This window comes from Papaver somniferum, chromosome 3 (assembly GCF_003573695.1).
Source record: "Papaver somniferum cultivar HN1 chromosome 3, ASM357369v1, whole genome shotgun sequence".
In the NCBI taxonomy this organism is placed as follows: domain Eukaryota; kingdom Viridiplantae; phylum Streptophyta; class Magnoliopsida; order Ranunculales; family Papaveraceae; genus Papaver; species Papaver somniferum.
Window position 1 is genome coordinate 210,169,991 of NC_039360.1, and position 10,412 is coordinate 210,180,402.

The 10,412-nt window shown below is 37.6% G+C and overlaps 1 protein-coding gene across 1 annotated transcript; it reads left to right on the forward strand.

Moving 5' to 3' along the window:
• Positions 1-5,905: 5,905 nt before the first annotated feature.
• Positions 5,906-7,232, forward strand: LOC113360579. Its single transcript, XM_026604076.1, has 3 exons — positions 5,906-5,979; positions 6,061-6,278; positions 6,322-7,232. The coding sequence occupies exons 1-3, from the start codon at positions 5,906-5,908 to the stop codon at positions 7,230-7,232; spliced, it is 1,203 nt and encodes a 400-aa protein (XP_026459861.1).
• The last annotated feature ends 3,180 nt before the right edge of the window (positions 7,233-10,412 follow it).

A 10,412-nucleotide genomic window follows, 5' to 3' on the forward strand; every position in this document is an offset into this window, starting at 1 on the left:
ATAATGAATCCTTGTCTATTCCACGGTATTGATCTTCACTAATCCATATTTTATGTATATACTGTGAGGCTCCGTAAGTTCTCTTATGTCGAGCAATTCCGATTAGATTATTATGGGTTCTCTTGTGATTAATCTAATTGAGTATTTTTCGATTCAAATTTATATTCGTATGTGATTTGTTGTGTCCAAAGAAATCCTTCTTTTCTTATGAAATTAAGGTCGCTCTTGTTGTTCTTTCTGGAATGACATATTATGAGGGAGAGTTCTTAATTGAACTTGTGCTTAATTGCCAAATCTTTGTGGGGAGTGCGGCTGTGGAATATTATAGGAGTTATCTTGTATCTTTATAAACTCCTTGATGAAAGCATTTATCTTCGGTTATATGATTGCATCTAAACAAGTTGATATGTGCTTACTTTTGGTCATGAAATGTCTCTATGGAAATTTTCATTAGGATCCCATTTTCGTACCTTTGCTAATTTTATTGACAAAAAGGGGGAGAATTAATGTGTAGTTCACACTATAAATACATATGGTTTTCGGATCATTATGTAAGGGGGAGTGGTTTCCATGTAAGATGGAGTATTGACTAAGGGGGGGTGATACATATCACCATAGTATTGTTATTGAAGTTGTGATACAATTGAACTTTGATGCTGTATAATAATATTATGACACTGTATAACAATGATCGAGAATTCTTGTTTTCTCATTGTTATAGCTACGGATTTTCAACAACGATGATGCTAAACTTACAACCTTTGGGATCATTGTAGTACTTGGAAGTGACGAAGATTTTGAGTAATGTTGAAGATTAGACATGTGGAATAGGAGCTACAAAAGTTTATTTATTTATTTTTGTATTCCATATGTATTGATAGTTTTGTCACTAAAATTGACAAAGGGGGAGATTATTAGAGCACTGCTCGGTCGAACTCGCATGCGTTGCTATCTCAAGCATGTTTGTCAATATTAGTGATCAAAACTATAAGTCTTTATTTCTAGTCTATTATAGCTAAGTCTCGGACTAGGATGGAAAGTGTAGTTGAGCTCAAGAACTCCATGGCGATTATTATACAAGACGAAGAGTTGCTCAAGGAACTGGTGGAACTTCATCGACTAAAAGGTATGTGGAGACTTGAACTTATCTATCACTCAAAATTCTATCTACTCTATCTCCTACCTTGAGACAAAAGTCGTTTTGCTATATAGACTTTGATTATACACATTTGCTATTTCGAGCCAAGTTTATCTCGCTTATCTATTTCTCGAAATATGTGTTGGTAAGCTTTCTCTTTGGCCAAGTTCATCTTTACCTAGTGATGAAAGTCATGTTATGTTTCAATTACTTGAAAATGGCTTTGACGAAAAATGGTTTGTGAATAACAACTATTTAACGTCCTCTAAGAATGTTTCAATGATTGAAATGAGAGTTTAGATTATATAAACATTGTTGGATATAAGCATTGTGTGGAAACACATACATGTATAAGTCCTTATTACTTGAACCAAAGTATGCTTACTTTGCTGCTCAGGAAAACCGGAACAAGAGTCCACGAACCCAGTCCGCGAACCCAGTCTGCGTACTGACGGAGGTTCTGTTCCCGAGAAAATCTGCTGGAGTTTGTAAACTTGTTACAAGCTTATTCCTGGTACCTAAGTCCGTGTACCAAGTCCGCGTACTTAGGTTGGTTATATCTAAAAACGATTATTCGTGAACTTATACTTATATTAACTAAGGAATTCAAGTTTGCAAACCGTGGCTATAAAGTTCATGAATCGATTCGAGTGAATCAAATCGTTTTTGCTTCAATTGTGTCTTGTATACTTCTATAAGATCTAAACAATTGAACAACTCTCTAACAAGTTCATTTGAGTCATTTGAACTAGTTATGGTGAAGAAGAATATGGTTAATATGAAAGTGCTCATATGGCTAACCATTTGGTTAACTATTGTTGAACCAAAAAATGTACATGTTTGGGTACGGTTACACAAACCTAAAGATATTAGCTTGAATCTAATCAGGTTTTCATCTAACGGTAAATATTGAATGCTTTGTTACTAAGCTAACATTGATTCCAAACCCTAACTTGAAAGACTATATAAGGGAGAACTCTAGCAACTGGGAAACCTAATCCCCACACCTCCTATGTGATACTAGAGTCGATTCTCCTTTAACCTTAGGCTTTTACCGAGACCCTGTAGGTTAACGACTTGAAGACTTCATTGGGATTGTGAAGCCAGACCGATACTACTTTCTTGTAGTTGTGTGATCTGATCTTGCTGTTTCTATCGTATTGGGTACAATCGTAACGTTTGGCTTGAGATTGATATCTCCGATAGGCAATATAGAAAAGTAATCACAAACATCTTCGTCTCATCGTTTATGATTCCACAATATCTCCTTTCGTCGCGTCGATTAAGATTATTGTGAGGTGATTGATAATACTAGGATGTTCTTCGGGAATATAAGTCCGGGTTATGAATTGGTTCTTATTCACCTTGATTTACCAAAAGACGGAACAAAACTCGTAGGTATTTCTGTGGGAGACAGATTTATCTATTACCAGAGACTTCTCTGTGTGATACATATTTATTAATATCTTCGACTTTGGGTCGTAGCAACTCTTAGTTGTGGGTGAGATCAGCTAAGGGAATCAAGTGCGTAGTATCCTGCTAGGATCAGAGACGTAAGGAGCACAACTTTACCTTGGATCAGTGTGAGATTGATTGGGGTTCAACTACAGTCCAGACCGAAGCTAGTTTGTAGTAGGCTAGTGTATGTAGCGGCTTAATACAGTGTGGTGTTCAATCTGGACTAGGTCCCGGGGTTTTTCTGCATTTTCGGTTTCCTCGTTAACAAAATTTCTGGTGTTTGTGTTATTTCTTTTCCGCATTATATTTTGTTATATAATTGAAATATCACAGGTTGTGCGTTAAGTTCAATCAATTAGAATATCCAACCTTTGGTTGTTGATTTAGATTGATTGACACTTGGATATTGGTCTTTGGTACCATCCAAGTTATCTCTCTTGTATTTAATTAGATTCGCAGATTTCTATTTGCTAGAGCAAGAATTAAATCGAGAGATCGAGATATTATAACTCTTTGATATACTTTATTAAGATTGAGTCTAGTTGATTCTCTTGGAAGTATAAACGGAGTAATAAAATGAATTATGTATCTATTACTAATCCATGAATCCAGCCGGGGAATTCAAGGAACGGAGTAATGAGATAAGATGGTTATCTATTACTAATCCATGGAATCATCCGGGGATAGCCATGGAACGGAGTAATGAGATAAAATAGATTATTTTCTAGAATTCAGTCGGTGAATGTCACGGTAGAATTAATCTATTGTAGAATCGAGATATGAGATAGTTGAAGCATCATACTCGTTCGGAAGAGTGCATAGTCAGGAAACAACGTGCAATGTTGGTGTCCTGAAGGCGTTTAGCCCTCCAGCAAACAATTATGTCCAGAGAGCCGCCTGAATATATACACGGTCTCTCTACATAGTCAGGGAACAACGAGTATCGCCGATATCCTGAAGGAGTTAAGCCCTCCGACAAACAATTATGTCCATAGAAACGCCCAATCATTCTTCTGTGTAGAGGGGGGTATCTCTATATAGTCAGGGAACATCGAGTATCGCCTACGTCCTGAAGGCGTTAAGCCCTCTAACAAACAATTATGTCTAGAGGACCTCCCAATCGTTCTTCTACATAGAGGGCACGATGAAATGCGTAACATCAAACGCTCAGCTAGTGGGAGGCCTTTCGAGAAACATATTCATCATGGCTCTGAGAGGAACTCGATCAGAGATCGTGAAACGGTTCACGAATCGTAAAATATGAATTGTCACATGCGTTCCTGAAGCCGGGTCAGAAACATGCAGTATCATGATTTTACGATTTTGACCTTTGTCGAAATCCACCATCAACATTAAGTCCCCTGCTTAGTGAGGGACAGTCATGTTCCGCAGTAAGCATTAGATGGTGATTTTCCGGCTGACGAGATAAGCAGTTAAACTCGGTCGTACAGAGGTATTTTCAGAATCCTCGATTTCCTCCAATGGTGTCATATACGAGCAAATGCTTAAGTAAGGACCCTGACAGTGTGATAGAGTGTCAACCCGTGATCACGGAGAGATGAAGCACTGCTGATTTGGACGGCCGGAAGTCCAGTTTTGGTCGATTTAGTGTTCACGGGCCCGAGCCCAAAAAAGGAAACCCATGTTTTATTAGATTTTGGAAATAAAATTGATATAAAAGGGAAGAGACCCTATTTTTTTTTTTGTTTAACAAAGATTGACCGACCACCTCCCTCTCTTCACCACTTCCACGTGAGCAGCTGGAGGAGGAGAATTTTCGCCGGAAACAACCGCCGGCGGCGTCACCAATCATCTTCCAGCCAAATTCCGGCCAGCGCCGACCAGGTAAGTTCGAAACCCTTTTTTTTTTTTTTGAAGTTCAGTTGTTCATGAGTTGTTCAAAAATAAAATTCCATATGTGCTTGTATGCGTAAGTTTCATGAAAATTTGTTTTAGAAAACATATGCCCGTTTGTTCGTTAGTTTAAGAAACGAGCGATAATCCCTAATATGAAAGGGATACATAAATCCTTGAATAAACATGATTTATTTACAGTAGAGAAAATTTTGTTTATGAGGTTTCATGAAAATCAAAATTTTACTCTCAAAGCATGAACTTTCACACAAATACCTTTAAGAAACGTACATTCGTTCGTAGTTAAAGTAATAAATAATAATCTCTAGTATTAGGGAGATTTTTGAAATAAACCTGCACCTCATGAGAAAATTTATTTGTAAACTTTCAAAAATTTATTTGGAATATGTGGACCTAAATACCTTTAAGAAACGTACATTCGTTCGTAGTTAAAGTAATAAATAATAATCTCTAGTATTAGGGAGATTTTTGAAATAGACCTGCACCTCATGATAAAATTTATTTGTAAACTTTCAAAATTTTATTTGGAATACGTGGACCTTGACGAAACTAGAAAAGACCCTCGTTTCATAGACGAACGCTCGTTTGAGCAAAATAATTTTATTATTATTTTTTGAAAATAACTCACGTAATTTATTTATTTTTTTGTGCGTGAGTTTAAAAAAGAATTTTGTTAAAGAAAACAAATTTTAATTTTTGAGTAATTGTTGAAAGCAAACAATGTTTCCATGAATTTGTGATTTCGTAGTGTATGTACACACGGTAGAAAACCAGTGAATGTTCACATGAAGGGTTATGTGAATTATTCATAATTTCGTGAAAAGCCAAGTCTTGACTTTAAATAATGGATTTTGCTCGTCTTTACAGGTTTGAAGGAGCGAGCAAGATTTTCGAAGTTTTTCATTATTATCACTAAGTTCGTGAAACCGTAAATAGGTAAGAGTTGAGGATACCATTTTTGTAGACGCTGATGTGAGCATCCTAATTATTCTGTTGTACTTTATTTCCATTGTGTTGATGAAATTTGTTGTATGGATGTCACAACAAATTTCCAAAGATGACTGATTCCCATAGTAGCGCTTCTGATGAAGACGATGTTTCCAGAGAGGAGTCTTCTGGAGAGGATGCTTCTACAGATATATCTTATATAAATGATGATTCTGGGACTTTCTGGAAAAAGAAGAAACTCCTAAAATTAAGAACATTCTGAATGCTGAAGATGATTTCTTCGTTTTTATGTATAGACCCGAAGTACGTCCTTCAGGTTCCTCGTTTCAGATCCTCATAAATCTAAGGAGTACTACTCAGAACAAATTGGTATCTCCTCAGGAGACAATTCGGTTTTGTTTGCAAGGGAAACACTATTCGGCTTCACATGTGGAATTCAAACTTTCCCGAAAGCCTTTGACGAATTTTTTTGGATGGGCAAGACATATGTTGGGTTATAGCCGTGTAAGGGATATGTTGGATCGTGCACAGGTGACACGAGCCATTCAAGCAGCTGGAGAGTTAGTCATCCATCATGATATACGAGGTATGGTGGCTTTGCTTGCTCGTTGGTGCATTTCTACTCATACTTTCATATGCAGATGGGGAGAATTCGGCATCACTTTGGAAGATGTAATCGCTTTATTGCATCTCCCGATTATTGGTAATTTCCCTGAAGAGCTTTCAGCCGAGGAAACTGCAATATCTGACGTTTTGAAAGCTACGATGGATGAGTTCAACAAGTCACCCAAATTTTGCTATGCTCGATGGTTGAAGCATTGGTGGCCAAGAGAAAAAATTCCTGAAGAACCTGTCGATGGTACATTAACCATTGCTGCTTTCTTATGCTTGTGGATCTCCAGAGATGTTCTTGAGGATAGTGGACATTTTTTTGAAGCCATTTGCGATTCCTTTTGCTATTAAAATGGCTAAAGGTGAGAAACTTCCCATCGGTAATCTGTTCTTGGGTTCGTTGATTTCCAATTTGGACTCCTTAGTCATAGACTCCAGCATTTCCAACTTCTTCATGAAAGTTGAAACATATGCTAATACGATGTTTCTCCAAGCTTTGGTGTGGGAGCACTTTGAGAATTATGCTCTGATTCCTCGTAGTGTCTTGCAAGGACCAAATGTCGACACTCGTCATGCTTTCCTTGAGAAAGATAATGCTAGGATTATGCGTTGGTCCACGAAGCAGCCACAACACAAGATACGCCTCACCAGTGTTTTAGATATTGAGTCTGAGTTTAATTTCCGCCCCTGGGTGTCGGTTCCTCTTCTCTTCTCACAATTTATCACTTGCAATGTTGTTGAAGACAATGTCACGTTAAAATCTGGTGTCAGTCTGAGTGATGGAGAGAAATCTTTTATACTGAGTTGCACTCCTGGTTATATAGTGTCAGTAATGCACGGGAAGTTCCAGGTGGAAGAATACAACATCGACAGAGCAGCTCGACAAATGGGTCTCGATCAGTGTTCTCCAGGTCATCGAATGAATAAGACATCAGTTGAGTATCTGAAGGCTCATTTAGATTGCACACATGTGAAAAGAAATGATTACTTGTTTCCCTGTTCCGACCGAGCTACTTATGTAACTCTAGGTTATATAGACTTCTGGTGCCAACAATTTGAGCATTTACATAAGTTTGCGATGGATGTTAAGTCTCTGGTACGAGAGTTTCCTTCTGCTGGCATGATTTTTGATCGACCAAGATTCAAGAGACTTTCTAGTGGTGATAAAATAAAAACGCCTCCAGAATGCTCACAGGTGTAGATGGGGCAACACAATTTGCTGGGTTTTAAGGAATTGAGGAGACAACCGTGCGGAGGAGACTCCTTGAACCGAGCAAACTGCTCAACCTCACACAGATGCACTGCAAAAAGAGAGTGCTTGAATTCGAGATATCAATCTGTAGGACTCCGGACTAAACCAAGACATTGGCCGTTCCAAAGTCAATTTGTTCACAAGAGAGGATGAGTCTATCTGTAGGAGGGAAGCTGAGAAATGTGTGAGATCAATGGTGATCAAGAATTGCAGGTGTGTTGTGTATTCTGCGTGAAGAAATAAGATAAGTTCTGATTGATTGAATTTTGCTATGTTGAGAGTAATTGCTCAGACGCTGAGTTCTTATTCTCCTGTTGTTTGTTTGACGAATAATTGTCTGTTGTTTCAATCATGATTCAGAGACTTATTTATATTGCAAGAATTGTAGACACCTTGATCCCATGAAGTGTGACAGTTTATGGAGTCAAAGAGCGGGGAAGTGGAAATCGTGTTAAAACCAGTTGCTCATCGTATGGAGACTTCGTTGATTTTCTACCCACTACTTTGTTAACTCCTCTAACTGCTTGCACGACTTGCTCACATTCTCATCGTGTGGATGACCACACGTGTCGTATACATCCAGACCAAAACCCTAGTTGATATCCCCCATGTGACACGATTGATGTCTCGTGATTATGGAGTCTGCAAGGTAGACGTTTATTTATTTAGTCAGTTGTTGACTTTATGAGATGATGAGTCTTTGTATTGTTGAGTCGAACGTGATTTGCAAATGTTCTAGGACTCATGAATTGAATATGTCTGTTGAGACATATGTAAAATTGTCGAATGGATGTTGATAGTTAAGGTGAGAAAATGTTGCTCATTTAATGAATTTTTGAATATTGATAGTTGAAACAATATTCCTTGGTCTGAGCAAATATTTCTCATCTGAGGAAATATTGCTCGTTTGATGAATTATTGATAGTGAGACTAAATGAAATATTAATTTAAAATACTGGCAACTGGACTGAGAATAATTAATCAAAATGTTGATCATGGGATCAACATAAAACTATTAGTGTTTGAATCTGCTCGGAATCACGAGCTTTGGATTTGAAACCCTAATTTCAATCAATTGATGATTTATTGAAAATCAACTACAGAGTAAAGGAGGGACCGACTACATGGGATGATAGATCGACCATGTAGCACCCAGATGCTCGAGTGAGCCAACACCAAAGTCTCTTGAATATCAGTTTGTGAAAGGATGATTAAATGCTGGTTTAATCATTTATTGAAATAACGCTTGTTTGAGCCTTAGGTGATAAAACCTAATTATGACGGAATGAGGGACCGACCAAGGGATCATGGAACCGGCCCTGGTTGGTCATGGGACCGACTGACGATCTCTTGATGGAATTCCAAGTTGTTTGGAAGAGTTTGAACCCAATATGAACAAATTAGGTCAAATTATGAATATATGTGGGACCGGCCTCTTGCAAGCCAAAGGGCCAACCTTGGTCGGTCAAGGTAATATGACCATGCCACTGATAGACACATTTTTGTGTCTGCTTTGTCCTTAATGTCTGTATTGTTGGAACTCTATTTTTGTACTAATATTGTGTTTTTATGTATTTTTAGGAAATAAACATTTTTGGAAAATTCGGCTCGAAAAGTTGATTTTGGCACCCGGGGGACAAGTGTTATTCGGACTCTCACTTTTGGATAAGGGGTAACTTAATTACTAAGGGGCAGTCCCAGGTCATCCCCCAAGGCATCTGCTATTCGCACCCCAGTTCAGGATAGGGGGCATATCATCTTCAACCTTTTTGAATTTTAAATTTTGGCGGGAAAAATTGTTCTTGAACTGCCGTGACTAGGGTTGAGGATTTTAAGGTGTTCCAGTGAGATTCAATGGCCCAAATTAAATGGGTTTGTTCCTAGGGCCTAGATAGAGCTGGTATGGGTGTTGGATTCGGTCAAAATTGGTTAGATAACCGGTGGGAATCAAATCAAGGAAAATATTCTATTCATGGAATTCTTGGATGGAAGAGACGTGCATGGGTTGATTTTATTGGCTGGAAACAATCCCTAAAGCTCATGGATGACGCGTGAGAAGAGATAAAACAGGGAACAATCCATAACAAATCAAAGAATTAAAGAAAAAATATTTCAGAATATTTTCTTTAATGGCCGGATATTCTTGGAATTATTACGAGGATTTGAGTGACCTGTTGTGTATAAATAGGTCCCTAATGTCGAGAAGGAAGGGATAGCAAGTTTAGGGAGAGTTTGGAAGAGAATAGAGACGTAAAATCGAAGAACTAGGCGCTGTAAAGAAGAAGTTCCTGCTGCTGCTGGAACTGAATAACACGAAGAACATTGGACGAGGCAGGAAAGTCGTTAAAAACTGTCACTTTAATTGCGACACTTTTCCACTCCTTTCCGCGACTGAATCATTGTACCAACAGCACTATCTCCGTGTCGTTGATTTTGGACGCCTTCTGTGGGTCGCAGAATCCTGTTTTATACTATTTACTTCTCTTTCTCTTCATTGTAAAACACTTTTGAGCATCAATGAAATATTTTGAGAGGTTTTCCAACATGATGAGCGGCTAAAATACCTGGTGACTGAGGCGACGGAGGAGCTATTCACTCATGTTTGATTGGTAAATTCTTTTTATAATTTTTTAATTATTTATTTTATTTAATTCACTTGGATCAATAAAAAAAAGAGATAAAAATGGTTTTCTTAATTAGTTGTGAATCAGTTTGATGTTTTATGCTTAGAATTAATTCTTTGATAAATCATGCTTAAGGATTACAATTTAATATTTGGACACCTTATAGATTAATAAGTGATTTAATGGAAAAAGAGCTAGATAATAATTATGAAATATTTTTGTAACCAATCAACTTGAAGTAATAGTGAATCCGGAGCCTTAGTCCATTTTAAATCTTGACATCACTCTTTGAAAATTAATTTGCTTTATTTTTATTAAGTTTAAAATTCATTGCCTTCACAAGGACCTCTTGTCCGTCTTGTATCAAGTTAGCTGAAACCGAGGCAAATTATGAACTCAAACCTGGGACTTTACAGATGCTCCCAACCTTTTTAGGAAAAGAGAATGAGAACCCCTATTTTCATGTTAGGGAATTTGAGGAAGTATGTAGTACTCTGAAAATTAA